General features: G+C 38.0%; 1 protein-coding gene across 1 annotated transcript in view; it reads right to left on the reverse strand.

The window, feature by feature from the left end:
* Positions 1–24,531, reverse strand: part of SLC35F4 (solute carrier family 35 member F4) — a 293,627-nt gene that overhangs the window by 62,374 nt on the left and 206,722 nt on the right. Inside the window, exon 2 of the mRNA XM_043985476.1 lies at positions 14,999–15,187. Within this exon, the coding sequence (XP_043841411.1) occupies positions 14,999–15,187 (189 nt within the window). The remainder of the gene's footprint in view (positions 1–14,998; positions 15,188–24,531) is intronic.

The following is a 24,531-nucleotide window of genomic DNA, read 5'->3' on the forward strand; positions in this document are numbered from 1 at the left end:
TGAGCCCAAAATCAAAAAGGAGAAGGTGAATGGCTGAATTCCTTTCAGGAAACTGCAATGATCCTTAAACAACCCTAAACTTGCCATGGAAACAAGGAAATATCTTTTTAATATTAACATTCTATTAGGCTTGCTATATGACACAAAGAAATTCTGCAAAATTAAAACAGAATATCAAGCTTAGGGCAATGATGAGGCACATGGAAGGTATGAAAAGACTCCAATAAACTTATCATTAGACTAACTGCGATTCCAACTACAATATAAGAACTGTCATAAGATTCCTTAGAAGACATAGCCGACACTGTTCTGCGTATATATGTTTGCAAAATAAACTGGATTAGAATTATTCTAGTTAGTTACAAATGGTATTTTTTTTTAAATTGTAGCAGTCTTCAAGTACTTGGAATAGAAAACAATTAAAGATAACTTTTACACAGATATAGCTGGTGAAAGGGTAATGAGTTAAACAAATAAAAAAGGTTATGAGGAAATAAAACTGTAACTCAGATTTAAGAGATGAAAAATATCACTAGCACTCTGGGAAATGTGAAATTTAGCATTTCAGAAAAAAATCATTCAACAGCTATAAGAAACTTCTATATTTTATTGGGTTTGTGCTGTCATTGACATAAATATTCCTTCTATTAACAAAAATCACAAGCCAGCCTTTTTTTTCTCATCTTGTGCTATTATTTTCTATATTCCCCCCCAAAAGACATTCAACAGATGGCCTACCTTACATATTGGAGACCTCTTCCAGATCTTTTAAAAATGTTTTAAATAATAGTGTAGCACTCAGAATGTCCAATTATTTTCCCTCACTGTGTTATCCCCACACCTTATAGCTATATGACCAACCCACCATTTTTTCTGATCCCACATTTCCTTGATGATATCCTTTGGACCATTTCTTGTATAGAGGTCATTATTGAAAATATCTTACACCCTAATTACAACCACCACAAGAATCTTCATTTCCCCTTGGGTCACATGGAACTTTAATTCTTTAGAGAACTGTGTTATTTCAAGATTTCCATCGATACAGCATTGCTAAGGGATTGGGGGGATATATTTTTGCACCTGGGAACATCTTAGCATTGCTGAGAACACTGGCTACTTTGTAAAATGTAAAGCAGCAAGGCTTAGGTTAGGAAGACATGCTCTCAAATACGTCATACACTTACTAGATATGTGGCCCTAGACAAGTCATTTAACCATCTGCCTCAATTTCCTCATCTGTAAAATTAGAATTAAAATAGCACCTATCTACTAGAGTGGTCATGAGGATCAAAGAAATAATATCCATAAAGCATTTAGCAACGTGCCTGGCAAATAGTTGTCTACCTAGCAGCCTCCGAAATCATTTAAGGTCCTCTTCAATCTGGCTTCACTTTACCCTGAAAGCCTTAAACATCTCTATACACACTCTACAGAACTACAGGATGCCCCAGTCTTACCCTCCCCTCAACAGCCTCTGTGTCTTTAAACATGCTAAATAGCAAGTCTGGAATGAACCCTTTGCATATCTCTACCTGCTGAGATCCTTCTTCTTCAAGGCTTATATTAAAAGTAATCCTTGGGGGCAGCTAGGTGGCACAGTGGATAAAGCACTGGCCTTGGATTCAGGAGGACCTGAGTTCAAATCTGGCCTCAGACACTTGACACTTACTAGATGTGTGACCCTGGGCAAGTCACTTAACCCCCATTGACCTACCAAAAAAAAAAGTAATCTTTCTCTCCCTCAATCTCTTATGTGACTAATTGACCTATCCTATGTACTTAATTCTTCTCAGAATTATACATACCTGTTAACATGTATCATTTCCACTATTAGACTATGAGCTCCTTGAGGAGAGGTGCTGGGTTACCTTCTCAACTTTATATCTCCATAAGCTACTAAAGTAGTTGATCAGGAAATGACTGTTTGAACTGCTGTACATCTGAGCACAGTGTTAACTGACATTCATGATGATGATCCTGAGGCACTGTCAAGTCTTGAATCACCTTTCAAGTTATCAAAAAAGTTCAGCTATTTACAGCATAGTGTGTGAATTGTTTTCTCATGTTTAAGCATTGAACTCAAAATCAGAAGACAGATTAAAGTCTTGGTTCTACTATCTACCAGTCCCATGACCAGAAGCAACTCATTTAACTTCTATGAGACTTAGTTTCTTCATCTGTAAAAGAGGGATAACAATTCTTGCATTGCCTAGATTTATAAGCTATGAATAAATGAGATATTATATTTGATTTTTTTTGAAAATGCTATTTGTATACATGTAAACAGTCAGTAGTACAGACTAGAAAGGGTGGTTGAATGGATGAGCTACTCCTTTCTCATGATGGATCCTGACCTTTGGAATGTGGACATGTTCAGTTATTTCCAAGTCCTCACTTAGCCCACCCTCTGGGTATTAGCTCACCCCTCCTTCAGTTAACTGTTCTACTCAGCTCCTAGCCAGAGAGAGAACAGCTTCAAAAAAGACAGAAGGAAGGAAGGAAGGAAGGAAGGAAGGAAGGAAGGAAGGAAGGAAGGAAGGAAGGAAGGAAGGAAGGAAGGAAGGAAGGAAGGAAGGAAGGAAGGAAGGGAGGGAGGGAGGAAGGGAGGGAGGGAGGAAGGGAGGAAGAAAAGAAGGAAGGAAGGAAAGAAAGAAAGAAAGAAAGAAAGAAAGAAAGAAAGAAAGAAAGAAAGAAAGAAAGAAAGAAAGAAAGAAAGAAAGAAAGAAAGAAAGAAAGAAAGAAAGAAAGAAAGAAAGAAAGAAAGAAAGGAAGGAAGTAAGGAAGGAAGGAAGGAAGGAAGGAAGGAAGGAAGGAAAGGGAAGGGAAGGGAAGGGAAGGGAAGGGAAGGGAAGGGAAGGGAAGGGAAGGGAAGGGAAGAAATTTTCTTAGGGCTTTTAATCTCTGAGAAAAGCATCCTGCTTTTTATAAATCTCTTTACACCAGTTAATTCTATTTACTGATGACTCAATAGCCTAGTGAAATCATCCTGAATAACATGATTTAATTTCTTCTTATTCTGAAGAGCTTATCAGAATTATTAAGAAATAATAAAACCCCACAAAAATTTTTTTCACATGACTCAAGCCCCCAGGTGGGGGTCAGTCCTTTCCTTCTCTCTCCAACAATCCATATAAACCAAAGAGGATCTGTTCTCTGCCTCTCTGAGTAGCTAACCAAACACTACTGATTTTTTTCCATCAAATAAAGAACATACATACACAAATCACACAGAAGTTACTACCAGTCTACATATCTAGATATACAGATAAATTTTAAAGTACTCAGAAAATCAGGAATTATGAATAAACTTTTAAATAGATAAATGTTGAAGTAAATGCCTGCTCTACACAAGAAGATGGTGACCATAGTTGAAAACACTGCAGTAGCTTCCACAGAACCCAGAGAGCAACCAAAATCTCTTAGAACCATAACTCCTTCTCAAAGGTTTGAATAGGCAGAGATGGTGAGCTAAAAGAACTCCCTCTCTCCCTCCTTTATCCTCTCCCCACCTCATAAATTTAGGTTGTCTGTCAAGACTACATTGCAGTTACTCTTTGGAAGTATCCTCATTGCCTGCAGGGGCTTAGTCTCCCCCATAACTGATCACATTTGATACATACATTTTATTTACTATTATTCAGAATGTACAATAAACCAGAATACCATGTCACCAAACCAATCTAAAGAACAAAACATTTATTATAAATAGAATAGAAAAAATCTAGAATTTTTTTTTCTTCTTCCTGAGGCTTTAGGCTGGGAGTATATATAGATAAATGGACAAAATTATCAAGAACATGTTTTTATTCTAGAGCTAGAAAGGACCTTTGAGGTCATCTAGTCCAACACAGAAAGATGAAGTGGCCTTACCCAAGGTCATGGAGTGGCAGAGCTGGCCTTCAAGTTCAGCACAACTACAAGCTTAGTGTCTGCCCTTTCCACTGAGTCATAACAACAAATAATCAAATAAACATAGAAAAGGGGGCTAAACTTTTGCCTAAAACCCTCAGAATTTAAAAAGGTAGAAGCAAATTAATTAACAAAAACAAATGTAAAATGAGAGGATGTTGGACTAGATAGCCTATAAGGCTATGTCTAGCTCTCAAACAATATTCATCAGCCTAAAATCCTATGTACATATTAAAAGTATCTACAGATTATAGTTTTGAAATAGTAATTTCATGTCCCTCTGAAAGACTACTAGCTCTGGGTTTTGTAGAAAGGAAGGAAGGAAGAAAGGAAGAAATAGAAAGGAAGGAAGAGAAAGAAAGAAAGGGAAAAAAAGAGAGAAAGAAAGAAAAGAAGAAAACAGAGGAGGGAAGGAGGAAGAAAGAAAAAATAAACAGACACATACAAATGTGTATGAACATGTGTCCTACGTATAGTTGTAGTCAATAAGTATACAGTTCTTTATCCAATCATTCTGGAGAACAATTTGGAATTACACCCAGAGGGCTATCAAACTATGCATACCCTTTGGCCCAGCAATACCACTACTAGGCCTACATATCAAAGAGATTAAAAAAAAGAGAGAGAGAGAGAAAGGACCTAGGTGTGCAAAAATAAAAAAGAGAGATGCCCATCAATTGGGAATAACTGGATAAATTGTGATATATGATTGTGATGGAATACTACTGTGCTATAAGAAATGATGAGTAGCTGTTCTCAGAAAAGCCTGGGAAGTGACATAAGCAGAACCAGGAGCACACAATAACGACAATATTGTATGTTGATCAACTGTGAATGACAGTTATCCTCAGTAACACAATGATACAATACAATTCTGAAGGACTTTATGATGAAAAAATGCTATCCACCTCTGGAAAAAGAATTGTTGGAGTCTGAATGGAAATCAAATCATACATTTTTATTTTCTTTATTTGTCCTATTGTTGTTGTTTTGGTTTGTGTTTTCTTTTGCAACTTGGTTAAAGTGAAAATATGTTTTGCATGACTTCACATGTATTACTATATCAATTTGCTTGCCTTCTCGAAGGGGGAAGATGGGGAAAGAGAAGTTGGATTTAAAAAATCAAATGTTAAAAATAGTTTTTATGTAACTGAAAAAAATTTTAAAGTATAGAATATGGGGGCAGCTAGGTGGCACAGTAGATAAAGCACTGGCCCTGGATTCAGGAGGACCTGAGTTCAAATCTGGCCTCAGACACTTGACACTTACTAGCTGTGTGACCCTGGGCAAGTCACTTTACCCTCATAGCCCCACAAAAAGTATAGTATATGAAAAATAAAAGAAAAAGAAAGAAAAGGGGAGGGCAGCTAGGTGGTGCAGTGGATAAAGCACTGGCCCTGGATTCAGGAGGACCTGAGTTCAAATCTGGCCTCAGACACTTGACACTTACCAGCTCTGTAACCCTGTACAAGTCACTTTACCCTCATAGCCCCACAAAAAAGTATAGTATATGATTGTGATGAAATGCTATTGTGCTATAAGAAATGACAAGCAGGATAGTTTCAGAAAAATCTGGAAAGACATATGAATTGATGCAAAGTGCTGTTAGTAGAACCAGAACACTGTCCACAATAACAGCAATATTGTAATCAGCTCTCAAAGACTTAGCTATTCTGATCAATGCAATAATGCAAGACAATTCCAAAGGAATCATACTGAGAAATGCTATCCACCTCCAGAGAGAGAGAACTGATGAAATCTGAACAAAAATTGAAGCATTTTTTGTTTTCTTTCTCTTTTTTTTCAATGTCCCTAGTGTGGACATATATTTACATGATTTCACATGTATACTTGATATCAGATTGCTTGCCTTCTCAATGGATGGAGGAGGGACTGGTTAGAGGGAGAGAATTTGGAGCTTAATTTAAAAAAAATAAATAATAGGGTTTTTAAGTAAGTAAATTATTCTGATTCTCATGAACTTGCATTATAACCCTTATATAGGCCTTTCCATATTTCTTTGTATGTTTTCCATTTGTGACATCTATAATTCTTATAGCCCCTTCCTAGGTTCCCTGGGTTCATGTGACTCAAGTCCTACTTGCCTTAAGTCTATAGAAAGACAGCTTGTTTCTGTCTTAATTATTCAATAAGGAAATACAATATCTTATTGGCTACCAGGTAATACTCTATTCCTGCCACTAGACCAGTGGTCTCCTTAAGTGTCCCTCCTGTACATGTTTGGGATAGCCCTTTCTAAAAAACTGCAAAATCCCTTATCACTACCAGATGCCTCTCTGACTGAAGCTCCAATGAGTGGTGTTGAGCAGGGATGGAATTACTGTAAGGGCTAACATGGACTATTCTTCAAAATATAAAAATATTAAATCTCTTGTACAAGTTCCCAATCCTTTCTTCCATTCTCTTCTCCATTACTGCCCTCCACAATTCACATCCATGGAGTTAAAAACAGTGTGCTATAATCGTGTAGTTTATTGATCATAGAAAAATGACAGTAATTAAGTACTTCTTTATGGAATCGGTTATCTCCAGTCCTCCTAAATGTTTTCATTTTTGAAGATTTTGGGGAAATGGGGGGGGGGTAATACTCAAACCACCCACACACATAACTCATGGAGAGAAGTAACAGAAAGGGGGTGCATCTAGGACTCCACTGTACTCCAAGATCATAGACTATACAGGGGAAGCAGGTAGAAAGGGCAATGAGAGGAATCAGTGAGAGGGTTCCCCTCCAGTTCACCAACTGAGAAAACTCTAATTTTAAGGAATGCTTTCTCTTGTTAGCAAGTCTAGATTGGCCTATTTACAAGTTCCACAAGAATAGTATATTTATCAAAAGCTTTACTAAAATCTAGATAAATTATATTTAGACTGACATGATTTATTCTTGATAAAGCCATGCTTATTCTTTGTAATCAGCACTTCCCTTTCTAGATATTAGGCAATTATCTCTTTAATGATCTGTTCAAAAATTTTCCCAAGAACTGAAGGCAAGATAACTAGCCTATAGTTCATAGACTGTCATTTGTTTAAAACAGAGAACATTTGTTTTTCTCCAATCTTGTGGTACTTCACCCATTTTTGTGGTTTTTGGAATATCACTTACAGCTCACCAACTACATCAGCCAGTTCTTTCAGGACCTAAGCATGTAGTTAATCTGGGTTATCTTGGATTTACTAGGAGCAGATAAATTCTTGCTCTTTACTTTTTTTAGGTATCAATGCTCTATTAGTCAATTCTGTTCTGTCATTTCAAGTGTAAAGATCATATTTCTTTGCAGAGAAAACTGAAACAAAATACAAATTAAACAGCTCACTTTCTCTGTGTTGTCATTTATCACCTACCATCCACCCTCAAGCAAAGGTCCTACCCATTCTTCAATCCTCTTTTTTTTCTCCCAATAGAACTTTAAGGGTCATTTTTGTTGTACTTAGCTTCCCTTGCCTGTATTAGCACATTCTGAACTTTAGGACTCTTTGCACTATTTTTACAAGATGGTGCCTTCCTCAAATTCATATTCAATTACTTTACCTTGCTTCTATCTTCTCTACATTTCTCTTTAAAATCAAAGTAGAACCGGATAGGGGTAGCTAGATGGCACAGTGGATAAAGCACTGGCCATGGATTCAAGAGGACCTGAGTTCAAATCTGGCCTCGGACACTTGAAACTAGCTGTGTGACCCTAGGCAAGTCACTTAACCCTCATTGCCCCACCAAAAAAAAAAATCCAAATAGGATGAATATGGTGGCTTCTATCTGTTTTTCCTTTTCCAGGGATTCTGAGGCTCAGATTTCTAGAATTCTGAGCTGCAGTTGGCTATGTCAATTGGGTGTACAAACTTAGTTTAGCCCAGAAGCAGGGAGTCTCCAGGATGACCAAGGTGAAGCAAACTCAGGTTGGAAATAGAGAAGGTCAAAGCTCCCATATAAATTGGTAGTGGGATCACATCTGTGAGTAGCCTTTTTCCTTTCAGTGTGGGCAAGATCAGAAGACTTAGTCTTAAACATAGATTAATAAAACAAATAAATGGATGGATAGATATACAGGTAGAAAAATAAAACCTAAGTTCCTTTGTCACACACTAGACTTTCTTCGTTGGACTCCCTGTGTGTGTGTTCACAATTTCATCCTTAAGTATTCCTCATCACATTTACTATGTAAGTAGCAAAGAAGGTAAGGCAACAAGTAGCAATGGGCACAAAAAAGTCTATTTAAAAAGAGAAAGCAGTTCTGTAAAACACAATTTAAAGTAGAATAAGGAGCACACTTAGAAACAATTGCTAGTCATACCCAGCCTAAGAAGTGGGGAATAGAAATAGTTCAATTTGCCATCAGTCATCATGGTGAGGAGCTGGCCTCCTTTGTTGCTATGAGTAGATGGGACATTGTGGCTATTTCTGTGGAGGAGAGCCATACTACACCATTATGGGCAGGAGCATATTAATACTCCCATGACTGTCTTGGCAGGTCTAGAGCTTCCTCCATCTCCATTCCTTTGCACTTTTACTCCTTACCTATTCCTTCCCTTCCTTCCTCAGGGGCCTCATCTAATGCCCTACATACCTGGATGCTGGTCCTTTAAGGTGCAGGGAGGCTGTTTGTCTTCTTTGTCACATGAATATTAAAAAAATAGCCTAAGGGGAATTGGAGCAAGAAGTTTTATTAGAGCTCCACCTGCATACCAGCAATGCTTTCCTGCTTTTCTGTGGCTGGTTGCCTGAGTTACTGTAGAAATGATGATTGTTTCTATGATTTCTCATTTGAAAGCTATATTATTTTAATTTCTTGTGAAGAGCAAACTTGTTTTTTAATTGCATTTTCTGGTCTCTATGTGCTGCATTGCAATTTGACATCCTAACTTGAATCATTGGGCTAGTCTAGGTTAGGCTAGTTCTGGAATAATGTTTTCTTTTAAGTTTTCCACAAGGGATACACCCAATGTGCTAGGGGCCCTCCTCACTTTATTTTGCCACCACACAGATAACAGGGATGCATTTTGTCTGTCCAACTTCAATCCTTCACTGTCTTCTCTTCCTATGATATATTTCCTTGCTGACACCTTTTACTCCTGTTCTTTCTCAGAGTTCCTTGTGGATTATGTGTGGCCACCAGTTCATACCCACCATGAACATCTCCAGTGTTCTCTGTGTAAGAATCATTTTTATTTTTTCAGAAGCTTTTGTATTCCATATCTCACTTCCAGTAGCATTGCTGAGATGAGCTTTTGCTTTTATGGGAAGCTTAGGGTGAAAAAAGGAGCTTTACAGGTTCCTCAAAGCAATTCAGTCCCCTTGCCTCCTCCGGACCCAACTCATTGTCCATCTGTAATGTCAGTCCCAGAGATAAATACTGTTGGACAAACTTCACAGGTTCTCCAGCCAAATACATGTTTTAGTCTGGGAAATGAATATTTTATACACAATTAATATTTCTTGCATGAATAATCAGCCCAAATTATTTTTTGAGTAGTTAGAGTTCCTTTGCAGGAGGCTTTGCAGTGTTCTGGAACCTGATGCCATCTAGAAAATGTCATCCACAAAGAAATGCATCTGAGGACTTCACCATGCACAAGGAATCCCTCGTTATTTTTCCTCTGTGCTGGGCAATGGTGAATACTTTTGCTGAGCATATATCGCCCCATTTTATATCTTCCCTTTTGTATATAATCAGAAGGTCCTTGAATAGGTTTATTTCTATTATTATATCTTTTAAGTAATATTGAATGATTTGATGGATGAAGGTGAGAGACCTTAATGGACGAGAAATCCTAAAGGTGGCCTTTTGTTCCAACAAATCAAATGCTTCTTCATAATCAAAAAAAAAAAAAACACAAGAAGATTGTGTATTCTCTGCAACTTGTAATCAATGGCAAAGTGGTAAAAGATGTGCCCCATGATTAAATTTAATTTGTGAAAGTAAGTCCACTTATTTTTTACAAATACCCTCACTGAGAATGTTCTTGAATTATGTGTAGATTACTCATAAAGATGGTATAGATGGGGCAGAAGTTATATAGGTTAATGAGTTAGTCATCTTTTTCAGTATTAAATAGGCCCTTGGGGCAGCTAGGTGGTGCAGTGGATACAGCACCGGCCTTGGATTCAGGAGGACCTGAGTTCAAATCCAGCCTCAGACACTTGACACTTCCTAGCTGTGTGACCCTGGGCAAGTCACTTAACCTCAATTGCCTCGCCAAAAAAAAAAAATAGGCCCAATTTTTTTTCCACATCTTGAGTATCTTCCCCTACTTGTGATATTGTGTGCTGATCCTCAACACCAACATATTTTGTCTATGCTTTTCTTGTCTTTTTTCTTTTTCTTGTCATTTTTACCCTCTTTTAATCACCACTGGGATGACAGTGTTAGGGTCCGATTATGATGACTCTACCATCCATGCATCCATTCTACCATGCAGAAAAAGTTCCTTATGATGATTTTTACAAATATTTTCCTTTTTTGTTTGTTACACTCCTATTTTCATCCTTAGATGCCTGTGGGGTTAACTTTTCTGGCTTGGATATTTTGCTTAACTTTCTTTTCATTTTTTGAGCGATATTAATTATAATCCTACAACATCCTTCCTTATAAGATTTTGCAAATGATTAGGTATTCTAACATGGTGTTGGCTTTAGCTGTCACCACTTTCTGCTTTGCAACGGTCAGATGTTTGCTGATGAAGCTACTTTCTGAGCTTGTTTGGAACTTTTTTATGTCAATAGATTTCATTAAGCTTCTCTGTATAATTATTATAGCCAGTGATAAATATTTCTGTCGTCCATTTTCTATTTTTTACTATCATTTATTATTTAAGTGGTTCAGACATAATCTATTTCATTTTTATGGTGTTATTTGGTACTCACCAAAGTTAATGATAAATATTATTGCTTTTCTTTCAGCTTAAAAAATCATTTAAAATATTTCAATCATTGATCCATTTAGAGATTATTATGCATGGCATAATGTATGGATGCTGTTCACTTTTGACCACCTACCTACTTTTTCTCAAATCAAGAGGACTATAAGGACAGATTGTTCATTGTTCTAATCAATGTCAGGTCACAACCAACTAAAGTGTTTGTCTAAGTCATATTAAGAGCTCTCACAAACCTTAAAGGTCATCTGAATGACTCCCATAATTTTACAAAAGATCTATCTTTTTTTTTTTGGTGAGGCAATTGGGATTGAGTGACTTGCCCAGGGTCACACAGCTAGTAAGTGTTAAGGGTATGAGGCTGGATTTAACTCAGGTCCTCCTGAATCCATGGCCAGTACTCTATCCACTGAGCCACCTAGCTGCCCCGATAGAACCATTTCTTAGGTCACATGGTCTCTGCTCTCAAGTGCCTCAAGATTTAGTAGGAAAAATAAGACATTTATACTAATAAATACAATACAATTAAGAATGGAAGAAGTGAGGTACCAAAAGAGTACTATGAGAATGTAACAAAGAGGCGTGTTATTTGTGACCTTTGACCTTGCATTATTATTTTTCTTTAGTTATAGGTACAATTGTAACATTACATTTTATGAGTATTTTCTCCTTTCTTTGGGAGAAGAAAAAATGATTATTTAATTGATTATCTAAGAATGTGAGTGGATTATAAATAATCTTACCAGCCATCAGGAGGATTCTAGATTGACTGAAAGTGATTTGGGGAAAATAAATCAACAACTGTGCTTCAATCCTTTCAATTATGTAGATGAATTGAAAATTGGTGGATAGTTATGCTTCCATTCTTGTTTTAGATCTATGGTGAGCAGCAAGATGGGAAGAAGAAGCTAGGTTGCATATTGGATACTGTTGGACTTTGAGTTAGGAAGGCCAAATTTCAAATCCTTTCTCAGATACATACTAGATGTGTGATCCTGGGCTAGTCATTTAACCTCTATTCACCTCAGTTTTCTCATCTGTAAAATGGAGATCATAAAAGCATCTATCCCCTGGGGGTAATAAAGCAAAAACAGAGCAGTCAAAGAGGAAGGAAGACAACCACAAAAACATACTATCATGGAAGGAAAGTGAGTAGAGTGTGTCAAGGAGGAACAGATGTTCAATTATATTAAATATTGCTGAGGAGTCAAGGAAAATGAAGACTGAAAAATAGTAACTGGATTTTGTGATCATATAGTTGTTGGCAATCATTGAGAGTAGATTCTAGTGAGTAGTGGATTGGTGAAGTCAGAAGCCAGATTACAGGGAATTGCGGAGTTGGTGGTGAGGAAGTAAATGGAGGCAATCAGTGTTAGATGGTCTTCTGAAACTGTCATAAAAGAAACATTCATCATTTGGTGCAAACCTGGTGAAAAATCTCTGAACTTAGATATTTTTTAAAAATACAATCTATTGCAGGACTTGCTGGAGACTGCACATTTCTGGCATAACCTTTCAGAATCCAGAGGCCATCTCCATGCCAAGGCATCAGAGTAGGCATTCATTTAGTATAAACATACTTAGAGGTGGGAATTTGAACTAAGATTTTCCTGGCCCACAAGCTAGGTGAATCAAACCACTACCACCACCACCTCAACCATCATCTCCTCTAAGACCTTTAATAGCCCATGATCTTTGAACCCAAGAACTCTGAGAATAGCAGGGTTACTTGGATCAGCATCCCTGCTTCCACCCCGGACTCCCATAGGCATCATCAAAGGGAGCAACATCTGTGGAGAAGGGGTCTGACATCCTTGATCATGGACCACATAAACTGATGATTAACTGCCACCAATAATCAGATAAGCCCACAGAGCCCCAGGAATAGCAACATCGCCCAAATCACGGTCCTATTTCCATTCCAGATCCTGGCACCTTTATCTAGGGAAACAACTGTTGTGGAGATGTGACCTGACCTGCTCCAGCAGGTGTTTTGGCCATTGCTTCTTCAGCAGCCAAAGCTACTTATGACCAGGAAAAAAGGTTCATACTAACAAAATCCCTGACACTGTCAAATGGTTCAACATAAACAGACATTGCCATCAGTTGTGCCACTGTACCCTAAGGACTTTGGAGCCTTTTCATATGACTTGCAGCTGAAACCTCTTATTATTTGTTGCTTCTCCCTATTAGAATATGCGACATGAGAACAGACATGTTTTCTGCTTTCCTATTTGTATCTCTAGCACTTAGCAAAATACTTTATACATGGAAAGTACTTAATAAGTATTTTTGCATTCATTCACTCATTCAAAGAAGATCTATATTAACCAGAGTACTTAATATAAAAAGAGAAGATAGGTGGAAAAAAGGAAAAGTTTTGAGGTGAAAAGAAGGAAAGTTGAGAAAGTTCATATTAGATAGTCTTGATCTCAGTAAAGCAAGTTAAGGTTAATCTGTTTGAAGTGAACAAAAAGAAATGGAATTTGACTTTAAATTTTAAAAGCATGGGGCAGCTAGGTGGCACAGTGGATAAAGCACTGGCCTTGGATTCAGGAGGACCTGAGTTCAAATCCAGCCTCAGACACTTGACACTTAACTAGCTGTGTGACCCTGGGTAAGTCACTTAACCCTCATTGCCCTTCAAAAAAACAAAAAACAAACAAATTTTTTTAAAGCACTGGAATAGCTATTGTGGGAAACTTCTATAAAAAAACAAAAGGATTATTGAGTAATACTGAGAGATTATAAATTTGAAGTAGAAAAAAAATGTGACTTTTAATAGCTTGGAGGCCCAAGAATGAGGGCACAAAAATCATATATTGTGGAATTTACCCCCCCCCCGGATATAACAGAAGGTCAAGGTCATGAGGGGTTTTACTAGGATAGACAGAATATAGTTGAAATAGCTGACCATTTCGAAGCAAAAGGAAGACAAGAAGGATCTAATGGATTGGGTGATTAGAGAGAGGGCTGAGTCATGAGTCCAGGATCATAGATTATGAGGTAGAATGGATTTTAGAGGCTAGTGAGACCAACAAACTCTTTACAGATAATGAAATTGAGGCATAGAGAGAGCAAATGACTTATGCAGGATCACAAACCTAATGAGACTGGATTTGAACAAAGGTCTTTCTAACTCTGAATTCAATGCCCTATGATGTCTGAACATAGCTTGTTTGTACATTGTTTTTACATATTGTCTCCTCCATGAGATTGTGAACTCTTCAAGAACAGAGACTGTCAGTTGTGGTTCTTTGCATTCCCAGCCCTTAGCACAGTACCCCACACACATAGTAAATATTTAATAAATCTTAATTGACTAACTTCTTAGAAACTCTACAAAATGATATTAGGAACCAGAACTAAGAAATAATTATAGAAACTCACATTAATATAGCATTGAAAAGTATGTGCAAATTGCTTTTCTAACAACAACCCTGTGAGGTAGGAACTATGAGTTTTATCATTTCCATTACACAGAGGAGGAAGCTGAGGCTTTATGAATTTAAATAGCTTATCCACAGTCACAGAATTATGTCTAGCAGGATTTGAACTCTGACACCAAGTGGGAAATCAAGATTCATGTTCTGTAAGCCCAGCACAATATAATATAACCTATGTGCCAATTCTGCTTCCCGCCGATTCCTCATCTTCATTACCCTGGTCTCCACTTCACATATCCCCCACCCATTCTGCCACCGATCTAGTGTACCCTGATTACTCTCTGTATTTACACTACCGTTGATGAGGTCCAGAGAAGGGTGAACAACAATTTCCAATTAATTCATTCTTGTCTTTTATTATTTTTACTTATAAAAAATGTCTTTCTAAGAACCAAGAGTGTGATATGCTTAAGCTATTCCTTAGAATACTAAAGGAGCTCTCCAGTAGCCTGAAAAGGGGGGAAATAATTATTTATTAGATGTCTGTATTTAATAATCTTTAAGGTTTTCTGTGGCAGTATCTACTTTATCAGCTACTAGACAATCTTCCTTCTGGATCATATGCATAGACAGCCCTTCTTTCTCTGTCTCCTATTTCCCAAATGCTCCTGTATTGTTTGATTGTTCAAAGGACTATGGTAGTTCCTCCACATTCTGCATCTAGGGTGACATCTTTCACAGATGGATAAATAAGAACATTTGTCACAAAGACACATTGACATTTTAAGAGCAGTTTACATGCCTACCTGATCTGTTCTGTCTTTCCCCTCTGCTGTGTCCACAAACTCCAGAGGAACCTCGGTTCTGAAGTTCAAGAATGGGGGCTGCAGAATCTTCAGCACAAGACAAAGGGGACAGCTGCCTAACAATGCTACTGTGTGAATTGGGGCAGTTGGCTCCTGGTTTGCATCTGATGACAGATGACCTAGAGGTACCTGAAAAGAAAGAGTTTTTATTAGTTTTAGGACTTCCTGGAAAAAAAGACTAGAGCAGATTTTTTAATGACTCAAAGGTGAAATTCATAGTGATATCTCAGTCAAAAGAAATGGAATAGCTGTAATAATCATAGCTTTCTAATAGAATCCTAAAGAGAAAGTATTATTTTTTAAAAGGTAGGAGATCCATAAACCAAAATACAGAATGTGAGTAAATGACTGGTCTTGGAGTAAGAAAAACATTCGTTAAAGTCTTGCCTCTTACACATAATTGGTGTAACCCTAGATAAATCACTTATCTCTCACGCCCCCAGCTAACTCTCTAAGAATATAAATTGCAGAATAGTTGTAAGTACAAATTGGTAGAAGGCATTTACTCATTGGGAACTTCTATATCAATGAAATCACAGACCAAAATTAGATCATTAGACCAATGAGATCATAAGGTTCCCTCCTCCCCCCCAAAAAAAAATCCACCAGCTATCTAGCATACATCATGGTGTCTGGATTGATACCTCTGTTATCAGCCACATTTATTGATTTAATGATATAGCTTTCCCCACAAAGGAAATTTACACATCAGAAGGTTTATCTTGGTACTAGGAAAAAAGACATTATATTTATAGTGAAGATACAAATTATACATCATGCTTATCCTTTTATTTTAAAGACTAGGTGTTGTATCCTATCTAGTCTAACTATGTCCAGTTTCTTCCCTGCCAATCCTTCTTGCACATAATTGCCAGAATAATCTTCCTAAAACAATATTCTATTGCAATATTTTAAAAATAGTCAATAATTCCTAATCCTCTACATGAAGTGATTTCTAACCTGTGAAGCACGGACTCCCTACTTAGCAATAGGGTCACTACAAAGAGCTTTTGAATCAATCACTCAATTAATTAGCATTTAGTAAATATGATTTGATGCCAGGCACCATTCTAGGTATTGGAGATAGAAAGACAAAAATAAAATATCTCCTTCCTCTAAGAGCTTACATTCTATCATAGGAAAGAGGAGGCAATATACACATATATAAATATATAGAATATGCATATGTATATACATATTTTATAGAATATATATTATGGATGGCATGCATGTATGTGTTATGTGTGTATATATATTTACATACATACACACACATACACATAAGACAATTGGGAAAGGGAACTAGAAGCTGTAGGAAGCTTGTAGGAAATGCTTCATGCAAAAGGTGACAACTGAGCAGAGTTTTGAATGAAAGAATGGATTGTAAAAGGTAGAGGTAAAGAAGGAATTCATTCCATAGTGGATAACCTGTTCAAAGACAAGGAGATGGGAAACAGAATGTCAAGTATAAGGAACAAAAAAACCAAATTGGCTGGACTAAAGAATGAAAAGTAATAAGACATAATAAGGCTGGAATGATAGATTGGGGTCAGGTTGTAAAGGGCTATAAAAGCCCAACATATCTTTATATTTGATACTAAAGTTAATAGGGAGACATTGAGATTTATTTAGTAGAAGAGTAACATGGTCAGACCTTTGATTTTTAAAAATTTCTTTAGTAGTTCTGTGGAGGATAGATTGGAGTAGGGTGGGATTTGAAGGAGGGAAACCAATTAGGAGACTTTCAATGGTCCAGGAAAGAGATTATAAGGGTAATGTGGGCTTGAATTTCTTTATGGACCATGATGCACATGCATTTTAACAGAACACATTTTTTAAAAAATTTAAAGTGATTCTTTATACTCTAAAAACTTAGGATAAGTATAGGATGGAGTCCAAACTCATCCTTGTTTTAGATACATTTTTTTTTGGTGAGGCAATTGGGGTTAAGTGACTTGCCAAGGGTCACACAGCTAGTAAAGTAAGTGTCAAGTGTCTGAGTCCATATTTTGAACTCAGGGCCTCCTGACTCCAAGGCTTGTTCTCTATCCACTGCACCACCTAGCTGCCCCATCCTTGTTTTAGAGACCATCCATTATATAATACTATTTTTTCTATACACATTTATCTTCCACTATTCTCTAATATGAACCTTCCAATCCAGCCAAAGTAATCCCTCACTGAACCCCAAATATACCAAGTTCATTAGAGACTCAGGCTTTATTCAATGTTCTGGGCCAGACCAAGCTCAGGCTAGTCCTGTTGTTCAGGGTTGCAATTAGGATGCAACAAAACCTTTTGGACCACAAAATACAACACAATAATCATTTTAATAACAGATTAAAAATTACATAATTACGAAAATAAATTTCATCCCCCTCTACCTTTGCATTTGCCAAGCACAAACTCCAGATCAAAAAGACATCCTGTAAACTAGTGGAAATTCTGCCAAATCTCAGGAACATCAGTTCTCCGTAGGCTGAGCTTTTAATGCACCTATGCCTCTGGACTAACCAAATCTTGAGGACAACCATTTGCAACAATCTCACTTTCTTTTTTTTTTTTTTAATTTAGTGAGGCAATTGGGGTTAAGTGACTTGCCCAGGGTCACACAGCTAGTAAGTGTTAAGTGTCTGAGGCCGGATTTGAACTCAGGTACTCCTGACTCCAGGGCTGGTGTTCTATCCACTGTGCCATCTAGCTGCCCCCCAATCTCACTTTCTTAAGAAAAAGCTCTCTATTTGACTATAAATAGGCTGTACTCCATAAAATAGATTCTTTGATGAATGCATATTATTTTCATATTATAAGTATCTTGTACAACTACCATCCCTTTACTTGACTTCTCCATGAGAACAGCAATTGAGCACCCCTTCTAGGGCTCACTCCCCAACTTGAATTCATACTCATTGTCTGGGATCATCAGAGGGAAGCTGACTTACTTTCCTCGAGGTTCACGGGGTAACCCTGAAGGACTAAAGTTTTTAAAAATTTCATTCAAAAGCTCCCACTAGTCTGCTTTCCACTAACAATAAACTACTTGATTCCATTAACTTTTTGAAAGGGTATTTACTGATAGAGTATAGCATGAATATAGGGGGCAGAACCAAAATGGCAAAGGAAAGACATTAAATGTACAGAGCACCTGACACAACTACCCCCCACCCAAAAGAGCAATAAAACAACCTCTGGAGCAGCAAAACCCACAAAAAAAAATGGGCTAAGATTATTTTTTCCAGCCAAAGACAGATTAAATGGGGCCATGCTGGATTGTAAGAAGAGGCCAACCCTTCAATTGCAGACCCCAGGCATGCTGCGCCAGAGGAACTTACCCCCAAGCCTCCAAATGAGCTGTAGCACCAGTGTCTTCTGGAAGTAAACTTACAGTCGGGTGAGAGGGCTGAAAGACTGGGTGGGGGGAGGGAGGGGAATATAGAGGTGTCTATGGAACCTAAAGGAAGAATTCGGCTCTCCCACCCCAGTAGGGAACCAGGAAGAAATCTTGAGCATCAGGAGGCCCAGGTGGGGGACGGGTTCAGACTCATCAGAAGCTAAGAACCACCACAGCACACAAAGTTCTGCTGGCTGGTTAATTAGCAAGTTAGCTTGAGGTTATCTTCAAACCAGAGAACAGGCCAGGTGAGAGAAAAACCTGCCCTCCCTCAAACCAAAACACCTGGGATCCTCTGAAGCTTGGCACAATATAGCTTGGAAGTAGGGCCCAAATGTAAGAGGGAGTTAAAAGTCAAGTAAAAGATGACAAGAAGAGTAAGCAAAGAAAGATGAGAACTATTGAAATTTTCTTTAGCAATAAGGAAGATTGAAGGACACCCTCAGAATAGGATAACAACCTCATGGCACCTTCATCAAAAGCTTCCAAGAAAAATAGGAATTGGTCTCAGGCCATGGAAGCACTCAAAAGGGACTTTGAAGAGAAAGTAGGAGAGATAGAAGGAAGATTTAGTGAGGTAGAGGAAAGAATGGAAAGAGAAATGAGAGTGATGCAGAAGAATCATAAAAAAAAAGTCAACAGCTTGAAAAGCCAAATGGAAAAGAGATGCAAAACTCTCTGAAGAATATTATTGCCTAAGAATTAGGATTGAACAAATAGAAGCTAGTGACTTTATGAGAAACCAAGACACAATAAAGAAAATCCAAATTTATAAAAAAAATAGAGGTCAATATGAAATATCTCCTTGGGAAAATAGCTGACCAGAAAAATAGGTCCAGGAGAGACAATTTGAAAATCACTGGACTACCTGAAAACCATGACCAAAGTAAAAGTTTAGACAGCATCTTCCAAGAGATTGTCAGGGGAAATTGCCCTGATATTCTAGAAGCAGAAGGTAAAATATAAATTCAAAGAATCCACCAATCACCTCCTGGAAGAGATCCCAAAAGGAAAACCTCCAGGAATATTATAGCCAAATTCCAAAGATCCCAGGTCAAGGAGAAAATATTGCAAGCAGCTAGAAAAAAGGAATTCAAATACCGTGGGACTACAATAAGGATAAAACAAGATCTAATAGCATCTACATTAAAGGACTGGAGAGCATGGAATATGATATTCCAGAGGGCAAAGGAACTGGGACTACAGCCAAGAATCATGTACCCAGCAAAACTGACTTTCAAATACAAGACCCTGGAGAATCAAAAAAATATAAACAGGAAAAAGAAATCATGAGGGACATTAAAAGGTTAAACTGTTTACGTTCATATATGAGAAAATAATACTTCCAACTTGTGTAATTTAAAATTCTGAATGTGAGTTCTAATCTGTCCCCCCAGTTTTGGGGGGAAACTGACTAAAATCACTGATAAACGAGTTTAGGTTTTTTAAGAGTTTATTGAAAGACAGTAAAAGAAAGAGAAAGATTGAAAACAGATTTCTTATAGCCTGGAAATCCTCGCCTTCTTAAACTTCTCACTTTTCTTTTTGTGGGGCAATTGGGGTTAAGTGACTTGCCCAGGGTCACACAGCTAGTAAGTGTTAAGTGTCTGAGGTCGGATTTGAACTCGGGTCCTCCTGAATCCAGGGCTGGTGCTCTATCCACTGTGCCACCTATCTGCCCCAACCTCTCACTTCTGAAGTTCTCTGCCACCACACCAAAGTCTCGCACCAAAAGAGAGAGCACACTCTCGCCAGCGTTTGCTTCCTCCTTCATCTTCCCCTCCCAGAAATTGGAGGTTCTTCAAGCTGATTGGCTAACATCATTCAAATTCATTGGTTCACTGGACCCGAAGGTGGTCTCAATGTAAAGTTCACCATTTTTAGCTTCTGAGAACAATACCTTCTTAAGTACCCTTAAGTACCAGCCAGAAGTACTTACAATCTAGTAAGCCAGTCAGCAGTCAGTCACTCTTCCCCAATTCAATGAGTTTAGATCAATCTCCAGGTGGGCCCCTGAGTATCTGCTAAATCTCATCATCTACCACATTCCATTATCTTGACACAACTCATAAGAACTTTTTCAGTAAGGAATTCACAGAAGACACCCATCTGAACTGAATATAAAGGGATGGTATTTATAAAGTATGTTTTTTTTGTGTGTATCCTTATTCTTTGTGGAGCAAACAGGGTGGGGTGTCTTATGTCTGGGGCCAGATTTGGGCTCTGGGCCTCCTGGTTCCAGGGCTGGTGCTTTGTCCACTGTGCCACCTAGCTAACCCATGATGACATCTTTAAAATAGGATTGAGGGGTAGGAGGAATAGAATAGGGGAGGGGGAAGGGGAGAGGTGGACTGGGGAAAGGTAGCTGACATGAAGGAAACAAAAAAGAGGCTTATGGAGGGGAGGGGAAGAGGGGGAAGGAGTGGGGGAGTGAATGAACCTTTCTATTATCAGAATTGATTCAAAGAGGGAATAACATACATACTCAAGTGGGTATAGTAATATATTTTTGTCCTGAGAAAAAGTGGGAGGAGAAGGAGATAAGGGGTGGGGAGAAGAGGGGAAGGAGGGAAGGGAAGTTTGGGGAATGGGAGCTGTAAAAAGCAAAACACTTTCAAGGAAGGTGAAGATGTTCTGCATAACAGCACATGTATGATATATATTGAATTGATTGATTTCATAAGGAGAGCTGAGGAGGGAGGGAGGAAGAAAAATTTAGAAAACAGAATTAGCTCAAAGACCTTAACCTCATCAGAGTGAGCTCAAGGAGGAAATAGCATACACACCAAATTGGGAGGAGTAATCTATTTAACCCTAGAGGAAAGTAGGAGGGAAAGAAGATAAGCAGGGAAGGGTGAATGAAGGGAGGGTAGAGCTGGGGAGGGGGCAGTCAGTAGCAAAACACTTTTGAAGAGGAATAGGGCAAAATAAGATAGAAAAATTGAGTAAATATCATTGGAAGGGAATAGGATGGAGGGAAATAGTTATGATGATTGACTACAAAGGCAAAACATATGGTACCTGCCCTGCTGGGCTATTGTGAAGAAAATTCTTTGTCAAGTTTAAGGTATTATATAAAACTTATGATGAGCAGGATGCTATCAGAAAAACCTGGAAAGACCTATACAAACTGAAGCAGAGATAAATGTACTATATACAAAATAACAACATTAGTGTACACTGATCTTCTGGGAAGCACGTGGTTATTTTCATCAAAGCAATGATCCAATGTAACTCTGAAGAACTTATGAAAATTGCAATCCATCTAGAGAGAAAGAACTGATGGTATCTGAAAACAGACTGAAACACATTTTGTGACAGTTCCTTAATATGAAGTTTTGTTTTTATCTGTTTTCTCTCACAACCTATCCAATGTAGAAATGTTTTCCATGACTACTTATGTATAATTTATATTAAATTGCTTGAGTTCTTGGGGTGGGGATGGGAAGGGAGTAAGAGAAGTTGGAAAACAAAGTTTAAAAAAATTGATGTCAAAATTTGTTTTTTACATGTAATTTGGAAAAGAAAATTCTAAACAGAGAAAAAAAGTATAGTATGAACAGTAGTTAACAAAAAATCCCCAGAAAAAAATCAGAACACTCTCCTTGCTCTTAAAAGGCAACCAAGGGGAAGGAGCTTTAAAGTTGGAGTGCAATGGTAGCACAGCACACAGACAAAGAACATGTGTGGCAAAGATATGCTGCCTGGCCCTAGAAGTCCTTTCTCTTCTTTGTGGAGTCTTCATGAAGTTTGTTGGAGAGTGTTGTATTAGTGTTTCCTGAGTTGCCTTGCTAGAGTGGTTCTTTGCAGAACATGGCAACTCTGCTAGATGGGCTGATCCACTGCCGAGACTTCTCTGCTGCACCAGACTGCTCAGCTGCTGCTAGTACTCTTTCTTCCATTTATTCTCAGGTGCTAGGAAAGATAAGGTTCCAGGTGTTGCTCTGCAAACTCTTCATACCTTGAAATGGCCACAAAGTCGCTGCCTGTGCACATCCATCTCAGGGTTGATATTTGGTCACTTCCCAACTCCTATGGCTACTGCTACTCTCTCTAGTTACTTAAAATGGGAACTCTGGCACAATCTCTGGATTGTCTGAATTCACAAATCTGCTACCTGGACATATCTATATTAGAACTTTTGTTTGCCTAATATGGGGGGGGGCAGGGAACAACCACCAGAGACAAATGTAGCCATGTCTTCACAACTGCCATAGCCAGTTAGAAGTTTAGAAAGCCATTCTTCCCCCAACCTGGCTTTTTGAGGCAGTGAAGTATAGTCCTGCCTTCTTGTGTCCACAAAGGAAGAGAAAGACACAGAGACAGAAAGAGAGAGAGAGAGAGAGAGAGAGAGAGAGAGAGAGAGAGAGAGAGAGAGAGAGAGAGAGAGAGAGATGGGCAGGTTGCATATTTTATTTGTTTGTTTTTTGTGGGGCAATGAGGGTAAAGTGACTTGCCCAGGGTCACACAGCTAGTAAGTGTCAAGTGTCTGAGGACAGATTTGAACTCAGGTCCTCCTGGCTCCAGGGCTGGTGGTCTATCCACTGCAGCACCTAGCTGCCCCTCTAGGCAGCATATTTTGTATGAACCCTTAGGTGTGATTCAGCAACCCCTGAGTCATCAGGTCTTCCAGTCAATTAGAAGACATTTCATTATCATAGCAACTCCTGCATTATCCTGGCTAGAAACCAATTGTCCCCAAGTTTCTACATGGGAACATGAAACTAGATATGGGATATATAAATATTTAAAGAACTGAAATCAGGCAGGGAAGATCTATCATGCTTTACAGGATGACCCTCCATATACCAACATACCCAAATTATATGTAAAGCCCAGTATCTCACCAAATCCATAACATAGTGTTGGCACAAAATAGGTTCATAAGCTTAATTAAATTTCATTGAATTCATGTGTAATTCTTGATGGACACATGTTTCTCACTCAAAAACATTGCAATTTTTCAAAATTAGTGACCCTAACTTATTTCCTTTAAATCCCTCCATAATACCTCAGACCAATGCTCTATTAACAGTTTATACTCAGTAAATATTTGAATGACTGATCATTAAAGTATTTGGCCAGAGCTTTCATGACGTTCTAATTCTTGCTCTGGTACCAGTATTTAAAAATATTTGTCTTGAAGGTTTCTTTGTCATTGAAGATTTTGCATGGGTCCCAAAATCAATCTAAGCACAAATACTCTGGTCTGTCAGTATTGCTTTGTTATCCAGAAACACCAGCGTATGGGATTCTAAAACTAAATGGCAAAGCTTATTATTAGAGGGTATAGGGTTCATTTTGAAGCATGTGGGTAACGTTTGGATAAAAGTCTGTGTGTGTAGGAGCCCCATAAGTCTGACTTCCTGCCATCACCTCTCATGAAGGGAAAGAAACCTGGAACACATTCTAAATCCTGGAAACTTTTGAGTTAATTCATTTTCTAAATGAGGCAATAAATTTAAAAAATTATTTCCTTTAATATTATGTCTTCAGACTTGCATATAGTAAATATATAAACAATGCCCCAATAAATACTTTTCTCATCACTTTGACAGTTATCTAAAAACAAATAGGGGAATTATGCTACTCTGACATTTTTAAAAAATATATTTAGTTATGAAGCCAAGCCTTCAGATTGTAAATTAATCAGTCATCCCCACAGCAACACAGGACAGAGGCAAACTGCGTTGGAAATGTGCAGCTATCGGGAAATCAGTGACCTGCTGAAATCAGACTTGGCCCTCCATTTCACTGTCATCATGTCAAGTAAGAAGCAAGCAGTAAGCTATGCTGAATGAAAATGTGAAGCTCTAAGCAGCCTGACTCACATGTTTCAAACTAATATGGGCAGAGGAATGGACCCTATCTTTTATATGTGACACAAGCCTGCTTTTATCCTTACTTTATTATGCTCAAGCCAGAGCTAGCACCAGCATCTTCATCACCATCATCATCACAGTAAATAGAGGCACAATTCAAAATTCACTATCTCTGAACATACAGGGCAGGCGTTTATTATTTAAAATAATAATTCTTTAGAAATCTCAGCGTAGACTTCAACAAAAGCCTATTTCCATGT

This window comes from Dromiciops gliroides, chromosome 2, assembly GCF_019393635.1.
Source record: "Dromiciops gliroides isolate mDroGli1 chromosome 2, mDroGli1.pri, whole genome shotgun sequence".
Lineage (NCBI taxonomy): Eukaryota > Metazoa > Chordata > Mammalia > Microbiotheria > Microbiotheriidae > Dromiciops > Dromiciops gliroides.